The 18,387-nt window shown below is 37.2% G+C and overlaps 1 protein-coding gene across 1 annotated transcript; it reads left to right on the forward strand.

Annotated features, from left to right (window-relative positions):
* Positions 1–17,713: 17,713 nt before the first annotated feature.
* On the forward strand, positions 17,714–18,184 carry LOC138890267 (uncharacterized). Its single transcript, XM_070173640.1, has one exon. The coding sequence runs from the start codon at positions 17,714–17,716 to the stop codon at positions 18,182–18,184; it is 471 nt and encodes a 156-aa protein (XP_070029741.1).
* The last annotated feature ends 203 nt before the right edge of the window (positions 18,185–18,387 follow it).

The raw sequence follows: 18,387 nt of genomic DNA on the forward strand, positions 1-18,387 counted from the left end.
TGGACATTGAAAACTCTCCGGTTGGACCCCTTGTCAATCATGTGATTGTTCTTGCCGAAGAACATGAGAAGTTGGGGTACAAGCTTGGTAAAGAGCTTTCTGAAGATTTGATCTTGCGGTCAGTATATGATGATGAATGTTTTCACTATAAGAAGAAAGGGTATTGGAAGAGAAACTGCAAGGAGTATTTTGCAATTCTAAAGGACAAGAAACAAGGTGAGACATTAATGAAAAATGTTTTCAAGGTTTCTTTAGCTACTACTGATTCTTCACTGTGGGTATTAGATACTGGCAGTGGTTATAACATCTGTAATATGTTGCAAGGGTTCAAGATAAGTAGGAGACTAAAGAAGGGAGAAATTAATCTATAAGTTGGAAATGGTGAAAAAGTTGCAGCCATAGCTGTTGGATCAATTTCCTTACTAATGCCTTCGGGCAAAGTACTTATGTTAGATGATTGTTATTATGTTCCTAAATTTGTTTCGAACATATTTCAGCTTCTATGTTGGACAAACGTGGTTTTCACATAAATATAGGCAATGGTATTTGCTCTATTTATTATGGTGATAATTTATATGTGAATGGCTATCTCCAACATGATGTTTATGTCTTACCTAATGTAAATGCTAATTCGATTATGCATGTTTCAAGTCTTAAGAGAAAAAGAGATGATCAAGTAAATCATACATACCTTTGGTATTGTAGGCTTGGTCATATTGGAGAGAAAAAAATTAACAAGTTGTACAAGGAAGGGTACCTTGACAAATATGATTTTGAATCATATCCAACTTGTGAATCTTGTCTCAAAGGAAAAATGACCAAATCTCCGTTTACTGGAACTGGAGAAAGAGCTACTGAATTATTGGGACTAATTCATACAGATTTGTGGGCCCATGAAAATTCAAGCTAGAGGTGGATATTCTTACTTCATCACTTTCACTAATGATATGTCAAGAAATGGATTTGTGTATCTCATGAAACACAAATCTGAATCTTTTGAAATGTTCAAAAGGTTCCATAGTGAAGTTGAGAAACAGACGGGTAAAAGTGTTAAGGTAGTAAGGTCTGATAGAGGTGGAGAGTATCTTAGTGAAGATTTTACTAAGTATCTCAAAGAGAATGGAATTCTCTCACAGTGGACACCTCCAGAAACACCACAACATAATGGTGTGTCTGAAAGGAGAAATCGAACCTTATTAGATATGGTGAGATCTATGATGGGGTTCACTGATCTTCCAATAAATTTATGGGGATATGCTTTGGAAGCAGCAACATACTTACTAAATAAAGTTCCCACTAAGTCAGTCTCTACAATACAATATGAGATATGAAAAGGATGTAAGTCTAACCTTAAATATATTAAAGTTTGGGGTTGTCCAGCTTATGTTAAGAGACTGCAGTCTGATAAACTTGACTCAAAATCTGATAAGTGTAGGTTTATTGGGTATCCCAAAGAAACAATGGAATATTATTTCTATCACCCTTCTGACCATAAAGTGTTTGTGGCTAGAGGAGCAACCTTTTTGGAAAGGAAATTTATTTTGGAAGGAAATTATAGTGGAGATATAGAACTTGATGAAGTTCAGGAAACTAATGAATCAACACAAAATAAAGATCATGAGACCCAAGTTGAAGAACCTTTATTGGATGTTTTGAAGTTGCCAAGGAAGTTGTCATCTTCAACGATTGAAGTTCAAGAACAGGTTAATGAACCAGTTCCAAACCAAATTGAACAACAATCAAATCCACCACAAGGTGAACAAGTACCTCTTAGAAGATCTACCCGTGAACGACATGTACCAATTATATTAAATCTAATGGTACAAGATGATGTATCAAGTGAGGTTGATCATAATGATGATGACCCTAAGACCTATGAAGAGGCTATACAAAGTTTTGACTATGAGAGATGGCAAAAGGCCATGGAATCCGAAATAGAATCCATGAAAGAAAATAAAGTATGGACTTTAGTTGAACCTCCAAAGGATATAAAACCTATAGATTGTAAATGGGTTTTTAAGAAAAAGATTGGAGCAGACAGAAAGGTGGAGACCTACAAAGCTCGTCTTGTTGCCAAGGGATATTGTCAAAAGGAAGGCATCGACTATGACGAGACTTTCTCTCATGTGGCAATGCTCAAATCAATTCGGATTCTACTTGCTATAGCGGCATACTATGATTATGAAATATTACAAATGGATGTGAAAACAGCTTTCCTTAATGGTGAGCTAGAAGAGGATGTGTATATGACACAACCTGAAGGTTGCATATCTCCGTCTGATCATAATAAAATTTGCAAGCTACAAATATGGACTGAAACAAGCTACTTGAAGTTGGAATATTCGCTTTAACAAGACAATTGAAAAGTTTAATTTTGTTAGATGCGAAGAAGAACCTTGTGTGTACAAAAAGGTTAATGGGAGCACAATTATATTCTTAGTATTATATGTTGATGATATATTGCTCATAGGGAATGATATATCGGCACTGCAAAGTACCAAGATTTGGCTATCTAAACAGTTCTCCATGAAAGACTTGGGAGAAGCAACTTATAACTAATTGCTTTATTATTTGATAATTAAATTAAAGAATTTAATTAGTCAAATAAATTTAGTTATTAGTCCAAATAACATATTATTATATTCTTTGCTAGCACAGAGGATATAATTAATATTGTGAACAAATTGAAATATTCTATTTAGAATAGAAAAATGAAATTATATCTCTTGGTTAATATATATATATATATATATATATATATATATATATATATATATATAATTAGCACTTATTTTATATAAAAGATATTATATAAAATATTAATAAAGTCTGGTTAGTAAATTCAATTTTGAATTGGATTAATTAACACGTAAGTCCTTATGGTATTGTCTACAGTTTTCAAACCATTTGATATGGGAGATAATTTTTTAATAGGAAAATATTAATAAAAGAATTCAATTTAGAATTGAATTCTATAAATGTGTTGCATGTTTTTATTTTCAAATATTAACTAAGTTATAGAATTCAATTTAGAATTTAATTCCATAAATGTGTTACATGTTTTTATTTTAAAATGTTGACTAAGTTATAGAATTCAATTTAGAATTGAATTCCATAAATAAGTTACATGTTTTTTCTTAAAATATTTACCATAAGACATGTGATTTGTATTTTCCAATGGAAATTATATATATATATATGTGTGTGTGTGTGTGTGTGTGTGTGTGTTCGTGTGTGTGCGTAAGTCCTAATTAAGAATTAGTGAGACATAAATCTTATACATATTGTAAAGAAATCAAGAGAGTTATTCTTGAGAAAAAAAATTACTTTGAGAAAGTAATAGTGCAATATAAAACCAAGATAGAAAATACTAGTACAAGAAAATTGTTTCTTGTTCTTCTACCTTTGAGTTGAGATTTTTGAGAAAAATTTCAACACGATATTTTCATTCAATTTGTTCACGAGATTTCATTGATCAAGGAGTTGATAGCAAGGACCAGTCTTGGTGTGGATACACATAGAGTCTTCGCACTATCGAAAAAATTTACAAACGAGACTCTCTTCACAAGGTACGTCTTAGATCCGATCTTTGATATGTAAATAAATTTTAAACACGAAAATTTTTGCTTAGAATTGCTTTTATCTTCCGCTGCGTGTTATGAACACCTCTATGCAATCCTACATTGGTAACAGAGATTCTAGTGAGACTGCCCGTGAAATCTCTTTTACGATTCAAATGTGTGCATAAGAAATGGTACCCTCTTATTACAAGCTCTTTTTTTGTTAGAAAACACCTTCGTCACAAAGAAAACCCTACCCATGATCTCTTAATACCAGGCTATTTATGGCGAAGATGTGATCTCACAAACGTATAAAATATTACCCGGTTTGATTCCTGAAAAGCCTAGTCATTTACAGATTCCTGTACAATTGGATCAGTTTATTGGTCCTGTTGATGGCTTATTTTTCTTGCTCAATATTTCATATATGAGCCATGTCAATGATTCACATCGTATGGCTCTATGGAACCCAGCTACAAGAGAGTTTAGACCTCTTTCACTAGATCTTCCCAAGTTTACCCAATCGGTATTCTGATAGTGTATTTGGCTTTGGATTTGATCCAATAAGTCAAGATTACAAGGTGCGTCTATTCCTTAATTATGTGTGGTTTGCTGCCGTTTATTCATTAGACAATGACTGTTGGAAAAAGATAAGTTGCAATTTTGATGCTAATCTATTAATACATAGGCCAATAATGTTTCAATGGATTTTATTATTGGTTTGCAGACAGTACTGTTACAGCCATCCACAATACCCATAAGAAAATTCTCCTAATCCGATATTTTGGTATGCACAATGAAGTGTTAGGTGAATTTCCATGGCCTAACCATATACCAGCTAGCATTTGATTTAATTTTGTGATCTCACTATCTATAAGGAGTCCCTTTGCCTACTCGTGCGTCATCTTGATCGCGACGATGATCATAACAACAACTACTCTGATCCTCCAATTGATGTATACGACGAAAGATTGTGGAGTAAAGTTCTCAACGTGGTTCCTACAACGATTGAACTTCTTAATGTGGTGCCTACAATATTTGAGTGTGAGCCTATAGGGTTTTGGGGTCATGATAAGTTTATATTTTCACGTCATGAAAATATCATGTTATATGACTCTAAAACTCATGAATTTACCCATTTACTTGATAAAAATGAACAACGGTGTTACAGTTCTGTTTTTAATTACAGGGAGAGTCTAGTTTCCATCGAATGGGAAAACGTGTGTCATAGGCAACGCAATGTCTTGGATCTCATTCAAGAATTTTTTTTAAGATAGCGAAGATGAATAACTTTGAACGGATCGGAGCTGATTTTGTGTCATTCTTTGCTTGGTACAAAGATGGGAAGAAGTCTGCTATTAGAAAAACAAAATATGGTGGTGAACTGAGTTTAAAAGAATTTTGTCATTTAGTTCATCTTTGATTGAGAATATGAGATAATGTATGCGACCTCTGTTTTATATTTTCTGTTGAAGTGAAAATTGTGAATATTGTTTGGTTACTTGGTAGACATCTTTGTTTATATACATTGTGTGTCTTTACATTTCGCGTACAACCCTTTATTCTACATCTTTTTACCACACAATTAGCTCGCCAAAGATCATTTGATACCAGCGGGATTTCAACGGACAGTATATTCGTCACGATCCTAAATCCGTTAAAGATCGTGATGGCACCGGACACCACTGTCAGACAAGCCAACAATAAATACTTAATTTGGTTCTCATTTCAATATTTTAGAAATCATATTTTCCTTCAATTAAATAGTAAAAGATGGTATTTACAGAATAAATAATAATATTTTTAACAATTTCAGTACAGGACAACCCATAATCACCCCAAAATCCGATGTCACAAGTGCATGAGCATCAACTAGGAATATAAAATAAAATACAGTATCTGTCCGACCAACTGAACTTGCCTTGTTGTGATAGGGGTACCGCCTGGATTGATCAGAAGATCCTTTCAGTTGGCTAGAATCCGTTACTTGAACGAAATACAAATTGGACAGGAGAAATATAAATACTCTGATGGAGATTCTGCTGGCTGCGGGTCGTAATATGGAGTGCAGTTCACCTAAGTCCCTGCATGTATACACGTCTCTGCTCTCACAAGGCCACTAAACATATATATGTGCCTGCACAAAAATGTGCAGCAAGTGTATATGAGTATGTAAATCCACGTATACCCAATAAGTATCTAGCCTAATCCCGGAGGAGTAGTGACGAGGGGTCGACTTCGACACTCACTAGTGATCCATTAATATCAGGTACAGTAAAAGAGATAATAAACATGAGGCAGAGTAAATAAATGAAATAAACAAGCATAAAATACGTAATACAAATTCCCCTCTTTACAATAAACTCAAGCTTCCCATTAGAAATTTCCTCCTTAACGGGAGCACACATATCGGTGTAGTGGATCTCATCAAATAGATTGTCATAATTCAAATCAGGAAAAATTCACGGATACACTAGCTTCTTGTCAAATATTACGCACAATTTCATGAGGATATGATATAGGAAATGTCGATGCGTACGGCCCTATCCAACATAAATATTTAAATTGTGCACTGCCGAGGGTTGAACAGCACGAACCATAGATGCATCTATTAACCCGCCGAGGCGAACAGCCCACTCCCATGAGAGTGTAGTACATAAATCCTGCCAAGGCGAACGGCCCGATCACATAAGATGTGAAATACATAATCCTGTCGAGGCGAACGGCCTGATCCCATTAGAATAAGAAGCTTTGACGGGCCCTTGACCCCACTCACGAATAAACATGTGAGTTGTAATTTCTTTAACAAAAACCTTTCAATGAAACATATATATCACGGAAACATGCCGTAAGAGGAGTAAAATTATTCAGTGACTAATCATGAACTAGTGAAGTTTCTACAATAGCAAGCCTAGTCTCAAGTAGAAATGTAAAACAGAGGAATTTAATAAGCGAGAGACTGCTCAAATAGTACATCTATAGCATGAAGTGAACCTAAGCCTACCCAGACAATAACGTGAATATAGCTACACACGGGCTCTCTTCACCTAGCGCGTACGTAGCCCCGACAACAAGTAGCACACATAAATATACAACACCTAGGGGTTATTTCCCCCTCACAGGGTTAGACAGGAGACTTACCTCGCTCCGAAGTTCCACAATCGGCTCCAACATCACTCTAACACCTCAAACCGGTGTAAGTCGCTCCAAAACTAGTCAAGCAATGTGTAAACAATAAAAATATACTCTAATACTCATAATAAATCAATTTATAAAAACTCTCAATTTCGCTCGAAAAGTCAATAAAGTCAACACTCGGGCCCACGTGCCCGTACTCCAAAAATTATTGAAAATAAATATTACCATAACTCATATGGTCTATAACCAAAAATTCATCCAATTTCGTCCATGAATCGACGCTCAAATCAAGAATTTACCATTTTTCAACTTTGGGGCTTAAAATCTCAATTTCTATAATCCAAATACGGATAAAAATAGAAACCAACAGAAATAATCATGGATAAACAACAAAATAAAGGTCATATATTTACTCCCTTTTTGAGACAAGAACAACGCCGCGAAAATCACCTCAAACGGAGCTCTAGAACCCAAGATATGCCCAAAATACTAAAATTCTCAGTTTAAAATATTGTCTAGACGATTTTTCTTCATCGCCTTCGCGTTCACGAAGAGCAATTTTTCTCGTTGACCGGTCAACCCAGAAATCCTTCTTCGCGTTCGCGGAACCTCTCTCGCATTCGCGAAGAACAAATCTTCGCACCAGAAACCATCAATTTTGTCAGACATGGAAATGGGCATAACTCTCACATACAACATCGAAATTCGACGATTCTTGTTGCTATGGTTCTAATTATGATACAAATCTAATGGTTCAATCCAATCACAAATCAAAGGTCGTTTGCTCAATATAGTGCTCTTTGTGCCCAAAGAAACGACACTGAAACATCAAATAAGAGCGCAACACAATCCAAACACCTTCGAAACACACCCGAGGCCCAGGGGCCCCATCCAGTCACACAAACCAGTCCCATAACATAACACGGACTTGATCGAGGCCTCAAATCACTTCAAATGACATCAAAATCATGAATCGCACCCCAATTCAAGCTTAATGAACTTTAGAACTTCAAACTTTTACATTCGATGCCGAAACTCATCAAATCACGTCCGATTGACCTCAAATTTTGCACACAAGTCAAATTCAACATTACGAACCTACTTCAACTTACAGAATCGGAATCCGACCCCGATATAAAAAATTCCACCCCCGGTCAAACTTCTCAAAAACCTTCAAATTTTTAACTTTCGCCAAATGACCCCGAAATGACCTGCGAACCTCCAAATCCACTTCCGGATGCGCTCCCAATACGAGAATCACTATAAGGAGCTATTCCTAGACTCAGAATCCCAAATGGACATCGATAACATTGAAATACACCTCAACCCAAATTTATGAAATTCTTCCAAAATGGCAACTTTCACAATATGCACCGAAACACTTCCAGGTCATCCAAAACCCGATCCGGACATATGCCTAAGTCCAAAATCATCATACGAACCTGTTGGAACCTTCAAATACTGATTCTGAGGTTGTTTACTCAAAAATTACATTTTAGTCAATTCTTCCAACTTAAAGCTTCCGAATGAGAATCTTCTTTTCAAATCAACTCCGAACTTCCTGAAATTCAATTCCGACCACGCATGCAAGTTATAATACCTGAAGTAAAGCTACTCAGAGCCTCAAACTACTGAACAATGTGTTAGAGCTCAAAATGACCGGTCAGGTCATTACAATAAGTGATTAATTAACTCATATTTTGCATAAAGTTCTATTACTATTAGTGGTGGCTCCGCGCAATTTCTTATGGGCATAGACGTCCCATAATTTAGTCTTATTGACTACACCCCAATTCTGAGCTTTATGTTACTTTTTTCAATTGGCATGTCAGGTTTGGGGCGTCTCTATTGGATCAAATGACCTCCCTCTAAGTCCATAAAATCATAATTTCTATCAAATCACACATCGAATATATGACCTTCTAATTTTGAAAGTTGATATGACAAACCTGCTGTTAAAACAGGTTGTATAGAAATTCTACATTAAAATATTCACACCAAATAAAATAGTTATAATTGGAGTTTATATATATATATATATATATTTGGTCTTGAAAATAGGCTATTCCTCAACCCTCAGATTTTCCTTCGAACTTGTAAAGTTGCCCCCTCGACAACCATAAAATCATGTACTTAAATTAGCCCACTACTACCTCGTTACCTACACTGCCAAAAGACCTCTTGAATCACAATGGAATATTATTTGCAAGGAGACCATCCTATAGCATAGAGTATCCTATATATAGCTCGCAGTTTGATCCCATTACGTTTAGAAAGAGAAAGTCTAACCTCTTTCAAAGATATACTCCCATGAATACAACCGCTATTACACCACTCTTACCACCGGAACCATCAAGCAAGAACAATCATATGGACGTGGAAGAAACAACACCATATTCCTACAAGGAAATGCTTCTCGATAAACTGGTAATCCACCAAAATGATTACTAAAAGGAAGACGCCACCATAATCATCAAAGATGATAAGGGGAAAACATTGAAGGCTTAATCCCCCTTTCCCAGGAAGAGAAGAACCGCCTATACTTCCCATGGCGCTTCTCTATAATCATAGAGGTCTTTGGACGTAGAATGTCACATCAATATCTTCGCTCTAAACTAATTGACTTATGAAAACCATCTGAATAGTTAATTTTGATTGACCTAGGATGAGATTTCTTTATTGTCAAATTTAGTCTGGAAGAAAATATGGCTAAAGCACTACATTTAGGACCATGATTTGTCTCTGGGAACTTCTTTTCAGTACGTAAATGGAACCAAAATTTATACCGCAAGAAGCTACCTTCTCCACCACAGCGATATGGATTCGTCTCCCACAACTCCCAACAGAGTTCTATGACAAAGAAATATTAGAAAAAGTTGGGAGAAAATTAGGCAGACTACTAAAAATTGACACATGCACCTCCTCCATGTTGAGAGGAAGATATGCACGCATATGTATCCAGGTACCTTTGGAAACCCCAGTGTAAACATCAGTTATAATTGGAGACCACAAGCAAATAGTGATTTATGAAGGCGAAGACACACTATGTACAACTTGCAGAAGAATTGGGCACACATCAAAAAATTGCAACTACAAAAAAATACAATCACCCATGCCATAAGAAGCACCGGAAACCTCAGAAAAAATATGAAACAAGAGGGTGAAGATGAATGGAAGACAGTAACCTTCCTAAGAAGAAAGAAAGCGGAACAACAAAAGATGAAGGTGAGGAATAATGGATCCGCAAACAACCAACACCATGCATCACAAGCACAACGGATCCAAGTAAACATGTTCGACGCAAATTCAGGTGAGTTCCTACACACTCAAACTGTCCAATACAATTATAAGTCAAACAATACCATATCAAAATTTTATAGCAGGCCCAACGGCCCAACCAATAAACAAAGCCCCATCCCCCACTCTCCTGAAACCCTTTCCACGCCGCCCCAATCTAAACATAACGCTAAATGCAAGGCAGGAATGTGGCCCGAAGAAACTAACACGAACTCCACCCCTGGGACACACATCGACACCCACAACGAGACTGATGCAAAAAATGTCAATCTCAGTGCATTAGATCAAAAGGCTGGTCCCGATCAGCCAGTTGGGTCACACACCCAATTGGAGATACCTAGCCCAAATAATCACCACTACCCAAACACCTATGTGTACCCTACCTCTCTCTTAGAGAAAGGCTCTAGTGGGAAAAACTCACCTCACTCCATGAACACTCAAGTGCCACATCTGAGAATCCACTCAAGCTCAGGTAAAAAGACACTTTCCGTCCATTCCACAAGATACCACATTAATTCTGAATCCCTCTCCCCAGATACAATAATCGATGCCTTTTTCACTGACCAATATTTGACACCAAGAGATGTAATAGTGAATCGGTCCATTAACATAATCCCCCTCATTACCCAAAGTAGCAAATCAAAAAACACAAAAATGGAAAAAAACCAAAATCTACCCACCATTGTGACATTGCTACTACTACCACCGGACCACCTACCAGCATCCTGGTTGGAGGTTGCATTACAGGGGCAGGGTTTAGCCTACACTGTCACCCTAAGAAATCAACCAGTGAGCTTGATTGTCCAGAATCCAGCGCATTTGCAGAGGGTAACAGTGGAAGCACTGAACAAGGCCTTGTTTGCCTTTGGTCCATGCCTATGGCAAACAATGACAACCAACAACAACATGCAATCGAACATCGATCCACCTCTGCTCAACAGTCTAATTTCCCAAGCTTTCCAGTCAATACCATTCTTCCTAGATCCGGGAACGGAGGATCCAGCAGCGTCACTAGTCTTTGTGACCATCAAACCCCAAATCCATCAAGCCCCATCATTTTCTGCTCCACCAGAGAAGAATCTGTCACCACCATTGGGCAACATCACAAGGGAAATAAACAAGGCCCTAAATCTTCTGAAAAGGAAAAGCCCACCAGAAATGGAAGGAATAACCTATGGTCCCCTTCGCATAGACTCTCTACTACTGGACTTAGTCAGGGTGATAGAGTTCACTGTGGAGACCAGCGAAGTACTGGTGTTGCTGTGTCCAAGAATAGTGAGCAAATGTGGACTGAGCCTAGTGTCTCAACACTCTTAGAGAGTGACCAAGCCGCTTCTCAACCTGACTCCAGTTCTCAGCATGAGGGGAAAGAACCAAGCAACTCCAAGAGAACTCCACAGGGAATGGAGAAACCTCAGGAAAGCCAGTTCCCACACCTGCAACCACCCCTGATGAACTACATCATATGGAATGTTATGGGTGGCAACAATGCTGAATCCAAGAGGCACTGCATGGAAATGGTCAAGCTCCACAAGCCAGCTCTGCTGGTACTGCTAGAGACCAAGATGCCTGACCACAAAAAGTTGGCAGAGGAACTTTAGTTTGATATGCTAATCCAATCTCCAGTTATTGGTTTATCTGGGGGGATAGTGCTAATGGGAAAAGTGGATAGTGTTAGCATGGAAGAGATTTCCACCATCCCTCAGGGCATCCATGCCATGGTAAAGGTACTCTCTGACCATACCCCTTGGTTATTTTCTGCTATCTATGCTAGCAATATTTTAGCTAACAAAAGTTACTCTAGGAGAGCTTAGTTACTATCTCTAAAATCTACATAAACAATTGGTTTGTGGGTGGTGACTTCAATGAAGTCTTGAAATCTATGGATAAATTTGGGGGCAACCCAGTAAACCCTAGCTGTAGTAACTTGTTTTGGAATTGCCTTAATGAATGCAAGTTATTAGACTTAAGTTACAAAGGAAGTAAATTCACCTGGACTAATAAAAGATACACGAATAAGACTAATCTGATTCTTGAAAGAATAGATAGGTATTTTGCTAATGAGAGTTGGACTTCCCAGTACCCTGAGGCTACTGTGATCCACCTTTCTAGGACCCACTCTGATCACTGCCATATTCAAGTTGTGCTAAAAGGGGATTCACTCAATAATTCCACCAAGCCTTTTAGGTTTCAATCCATGTGGACTAGTCACCCATCCTTTTCCAATATCATCAATGAGGCTTTCACCCCTAATTTTACCCTAATTCAATCTACTAAGTCCTTTAAGAGGATTGTGACCCAGTGGAACAGGAACACTTTTGGCAATATATTCCATAAAAAAAGAATTTTAGCCAGAATTACAGGAATCCAAAAATCCCCTAATTATCAGTTCAACAGTTACTTGTTAAACCTAGAAACCAACCTGACCAATGAGCTTGATTCCATCCTCAAAAATGAGGAGGATTTATGGAAGCTCAAATCTAGGATTAACTGGCTAAATAATAGGGATGCCAATACTAGATTCTTCCACTCATCCACTCTCAATAGAAGAATAAGAAACAGGATCCTCTCTCTTAAAGAAGAGAGTGGATACTGGCTCTATGATCAAGGAGGCATCAAGACATCCATCTTCTCCTTCTTCAAGAATCTCTATACCTCCTCACAGTCACAAGCCCCCATCTCCACTACCAACCATATAGACATGACCCATACTATATCTGACTCTCTAAGTAATAGTCTGAATAGACCTCTTAAAATGGGAGAAATAAAATTGGCCATCTTATCCTTCAAGTCCTTCAAGACCCCAGGGCCTGATGGCCTCCATCCCCTCTTCTATCAAAAGTACTGGAGCATTGTAGGAAATTCAGTAATTGATTTCTGCAAGCAATGTTTCACTACTAAATCCATGGATGATACCATGAATCAAACTCTGTTATGTCTCATTCCAAAGTGCCCCAAGCTTCCATGCTCAAAAACTTCAGACGAATTGGACTTTGTAACACAATCTACAAGTCCATCACTAAGATTATTATAAATAGAATCAAGCCAATGCTTCCTGACATAATTGGACCTAGCCAAGCCGATTTCCTTTCAAATAGGAGAGATTCTAACAATGCTATCATTGTGCAAGAGTATATTACTCACTTTAGGAAAATGAAAGGGAAACAGACTCATATGATCCTTAAAATAGATCTAGAAAAGCCTTTGACAAACTAGAATGGTCCTTCATCAGGGACACACTCCATGCTTTCAACTTTCCCCCTGGACTGACTAAGCTAATTATGTCTTGCATTAGCTCTTCCGGCATCTCAATCTTAGTGAATGAAGGTAAAATTGAAGCATTCAAGCCCTCCATAGGCATCAGACAAGGGGATCCCATATCCCCTTACCTTTTCATCCTGTGCATGGAAAGACTCTCCAGGCCGATTTACCAGGTTGTGCTAGACAACCAATGACAGCCTATAAGTATCAGCAGGGCTGACCCAAGAATCTCCCACCTCTTCTTTGCCGATGACCTTACCCTGTTTGCCAAGGCAAACAATAGGAACTACACTACCATATATTACATTCTGCAGTCCTTCAATGAGAATTCTGGCCAAAATATCAACCTCATTATGTCCAGAGTACTCTTCTCCTCTAACACTAGTCAAGACACCATGGAATGTCTCACTAATGCACTATCAATCCAAGTTATTACCTCCTTTAAAAAATACCTTGGTTTTCCTATGTTCCATAAGAGACCCACTAGCTCTAACTTTTAGTTTATAATAGACAATATGCAATTCAAGCTGGCTGGCTGGAAAATAAATTGTCTAAACATGACTTGTAGGACCATTCTGGCTAAGTCATCCCTTAATAGTATCTCTAACTATGTCATGCAATATATCAATTTGTCCACAAAAACCACTAAGAAAATTGATAGAATCCAGAGGAACTTTATCTGGGGCACTACCCCAAATAAGAAAAAAACGCATCTGGTTAATTGGGATAAGGTCACCAAGAAGAAGGCCAATAGTGGGCTGGGCCTCCAAAAAGCAAACTTCAAAAACAAAGCAGCCTATGTTGGTCTAGCTTGGAGGATCTATCACAATACCTCAAGCTTTTAGGCTAGAGTTCTGATCTCTAAGCACTGTAATTGGAACCTTACTCCTAGGATTCTTAAATCTCCCACCTGGCAATGTATCCTCAAGAGTTGGGATACATGCAGGAAGGCTAGCAGATGGGTGATCCACAAGGGGCAACAAGGTGAGCTTCCTGAATAATGCTTGGATCCTTAACCAGCCAACCATTAGAGATATGATTGAAGGACCCCTTACTCCAAATGACATAACTATCAAAGTAGACTCCGTCTACAATTCAAGGACTTGAGACCTCTCTTCCGTCTCTATGGAACTGCCTACAAGTATCTCTAACATGATCAATTCTGTTTTCATCCCTTTCAACCCTACCAAGGAAGACATGCTAATTTGGGGATTGACTCCAAATGGGTCCTTCACCAACAGCTCAGCCTACACTTTCCTTAGCAAAAGTAAGGAGCACTTTGGAAATGAGGAGGAAGAGACTTTTACTTGGATCTGGGAATTAAAAGCTCCTAACAAAGTCAAGAACTTTATCTGGCTTCTTGCCCAAAATAGATTACCTACAAGATCCTACCTTCACAGAATTAGGGTTAACTGTAACCCCATAATACTGCTTCTGCCAAAGCTTTCAAGAAAGAAGTGACCACATTTTCTTTGAATACATAAATGTAGCTCAATTCTGGCAGGAGTAGATATCCAAGGCTTCGAATGAGAGTAGGCAACAAAATCCCATTTTCTCACCACAACAATGGCTATTAACATGGAATAAACTTAGGAACACACTCTTTAACGAAAACGTTCCTTGGGAGAACATCATTCCCTTCTGTTTCTGGCACATTTGGCTAACTAGGAATCACAACCTTTTCAACAAAAAAAAGATAGAATCAGCACCACCAACAGCTTCTCTAAAGCAACCGAATACTTTTTGTTGGCAAAAAGTGACACCATCAAGAAGTCTTTCCAAACCAATATGAAATGGGAGCCCCCCTAGGAGAGGGTACTATAAACTTAATACAGATGGGGCCGCTAGAGGTAACCCAGACATTTGGACAAAAATACAGATTCGGCAAAATAATCCAAATGCTTCTTACAGGTAACTTAACATATGATCTCATAATTTGTGAATGCAGGTTGTTAATGCAAAGGATGGACAAGGTTGTGGTGAGACACAGGTATAGGGGGTAGAATAGGGTGGCAGATGCACTAGCAAAAGAGACAGCAAAGCCAAGTTTTTTGGGAAGATCAAGCTTACTAGCAGTTCCTGTGATGTTTGCAAATGATGTATTTTGGGCTGACATCCTAGAAACTGAAGTTGTTCGAAAATTTTTTTCATGTAATATTGATACAATTAATCAAAATATCGTGGTACTGGGGGAACTACAATACCCCGATACTGACAGTACTTTGCAATATATTTTCTAGTTTTGTTGTTATATATATAAAGATCTCCTACTAACCCAAAAAAAGAGTGTATATATATATATATATATATATATATATATATATATATATATATATATATATTCTGCGAAGATTAATAACTTCTGATGTTGCTCCAATAGATTACTATAAAACACAAAAAAAGAGAGGACAATATTCATTCCTTAAAAGTTAATACTCGAAATAAACTACTCAAACATTTTCATGGTGCTCAAGGCATATCCAACATCAATAAATTATGTTCATCAAGCACATCTGAAACCTCTTGTGAAATAAAGATGTCTTAACATCTTCATTTTGATCTAAATCTATAATTATATGCAGTGTTAATTAGTTAAATATTAAAAAATAATTAAACTTTTAAGAGTAAAAAATAGTATTTAAATTCACATACCAACTATTATTAATTTTGAATTTGTACAACTCTTCATGTTGTTTTTAGTTCCTTATATTCTTTTTAATTAAATACGTTTATTTATCCTACTTAGCTTCAAGCAAGTCTCATGGGCCACAGACTTATTTGGACCGGGCTTAAAAGCCTCATTTTTAAATGGGCTCTAAAACTCTTAACCCAGCTCTACTGAATAACGACCTGGGTTGGGCCGTCCAATTAGACCAAACCCATATTGACGGCTCTAATTAGTAGTGTTCTCCTATTTAATAACTAGGGGCGGACCCACATGGGGTCAAGAGGGTTCATATGAACCCGCTTCGTCGAAAAATAATACTGTGTATATACGCATATTTTTTCTGTCTTCAAAAACGTAATGGTATAAAACTTATTTTAAACCCGCGTCAAACAAGTGAATCGCCTAGCCTGATGGTAAAGAGGGTTCAAATTTCCTATATGGTCCTGAGTTTGAAACTGGATAGTCACAATGGTGTCTATTTTTGGATTTTTTAATATACATCTCTTTTTCTACTCTGAAACGACGTCGTTTACAATTTTTAAAATATCCCCCAAATCAGAAAAATATATCCCAATTCCCCAAATCAGAACACAATCAGTTGTAATCTCAAGCCCTTCGATGCCTCTCTCTCCCTCTCTCTCTCCCTCTCTCTCTCAAGATTTGCTTCCATAGTCATCTCCTCCATTAGCAGCTGCCTAGAAGGTCGTCTCTCTCAAAGACAAAGGGCTTCATTTTGGTATCTATCAGGTTTCTCTTTGATTTTTAATCTTTTTTTTTCAGTGACAAAGCCTAAGGAGGACAGGTTTTTCAAATTTTTAAATGTATGTACTTTCTTATCTCTATGCTTGTGCATCACCAGTTGCTTTCTTATCTTTTTTTGATTGTTCTCTTCTCTGAATTGATATTATTAGGCATTATGTCTTCTAGAAATAGAAATACTAATATGCCATCAGAATTTATTTATTCTCAAGTCTTGTTTTCAATTTTGTTCAAGATTTTGGTTGAATCCTTTAATTAGGTATTTTTAAAGGAATTCGAGACTATATTTTCATAAGAATCTTTAGTAGTCTTTGAAAGTTGATTGATTTTGTGGCTTTCACTGTAATTATCTGAAAGGACTACAATTGTTAATTTTAGACTTTATTGAAATCCAATGAATTTCACTATCAATCAGAACACATCTTATATACCAAACAACACCAAGAATCTGTTGGATCAGTTATTCTTGTTACCTGAATTTTGATGTTATGGTTGCTGGAATTTTGATTGTTATAGTTGTTGACTTGCTTATGGTTGCTTGGTAGTCCAGTTTGTGTTACAATGAAGAGATTTTACCCTTCAGTATCTTCCAAGTTGCCACAACCAAGTTCATCCTCTCCAATTGCTACTCCCTTGGAACAAAATTTGAACCAATTAGAAGAGCAACCTCAATTCTCTAAAAGACAAAGACAAGGAATAAATCTTGATTCTTTACCGACTGATCCAAAAGAGAGAATACCCATTAGAGATTATCATCCAAATGAGCGTGATGAGATTAGAAGAGAATATCTCCGAAGAGGTCCTTGCCAACCCCGACATCATAAGTTTCCTCAAAGAGATTTTTCGGGCTTAAAGCGTCGTTTCAATCCTAAATGGTTTGATGAATATCGTAATTGGTTGGAGTACAGTGTGATAGAAGATGCAGCTTATTGTTTGTGTTGTTACCTGTTTCAAGATGAAGACATTCATCAAGCTGGAGGCGATGTATTTTCAAGTTTAGGATTTAAGAGTTGGAAAAAAAAGATTTGATATGCATGTTGGCAAGTCGAGCAGTATTCATAATCATGCAACAAGGAAATGTGAAGATCTATTAAAACAAAAGCAGTCAATTCAAACTTCATTTGATAGGCAATCCAGTCAAACCAAGCTTGAATACAAAATTCGCTTAAAGGCTTCAATTGAGGTTGTGAGACTCTTGTTGAATCAAGGATTGGCATTTCGTAGACATCATGAAGATGAATCATCACTAAACAAGGGCAACTTTCTTGAGATTCTTTCATGGTATGTAGGGAGGTGCGAAAAAATCCGTGATCTTGTGTTGAAAAAGGCTCCAAAGAATGATCAGTTGACCTCCCATAAAATTCAAAAAGACATTATTATTGCATATAAAATTGAAACAGTTAAAGCAATTATGGATGATCTAAATGGAGACTTTTTTGCATTGCTAGTTGATGAATCATGTGATGTATCACGCAAAGAGCAATTAGCTATTGTCTTGTGATATGTTAATGGATGTGGATATGTGGTAGAGCATTTTATTGGGATCGTTCATATTCGTAATACTAGTGTTTTATGTTTAAAGGAAGCAATTGTTGATTACCTTGCTCAACATTCTTTGAGTTTATCTTATGTGCGTGGACAGTGCTATGATGGAGCAAGCAACATGCAAGGGAATTTTTGTGGCCTCAAAACTTTGATTCAACA

This window comes from Nicotiana sylvestris, chromosome 4, assembly GCF_000393655.2.
Source record: "Nicotiana sylvestris chromosome 4, ASM39365v2, whole genome shotgun sequence".
NCBI lineage: Eukaryota > Viridiplantae > Streptophyta > Magnoliopsida > Solanales > Solanaceae > Nicotiana > Nicotiana sylvestris.

Bases quoted from the DNA above. Each gene is read 5' to 3' on its own strand.
- LOC138890267 (XM_070173640.1), top strand. From the start codon at position 17,714: ATGCATGTTGGCAAGTCGAGCAGTATTCATAATCATGCAACAAGGAAA.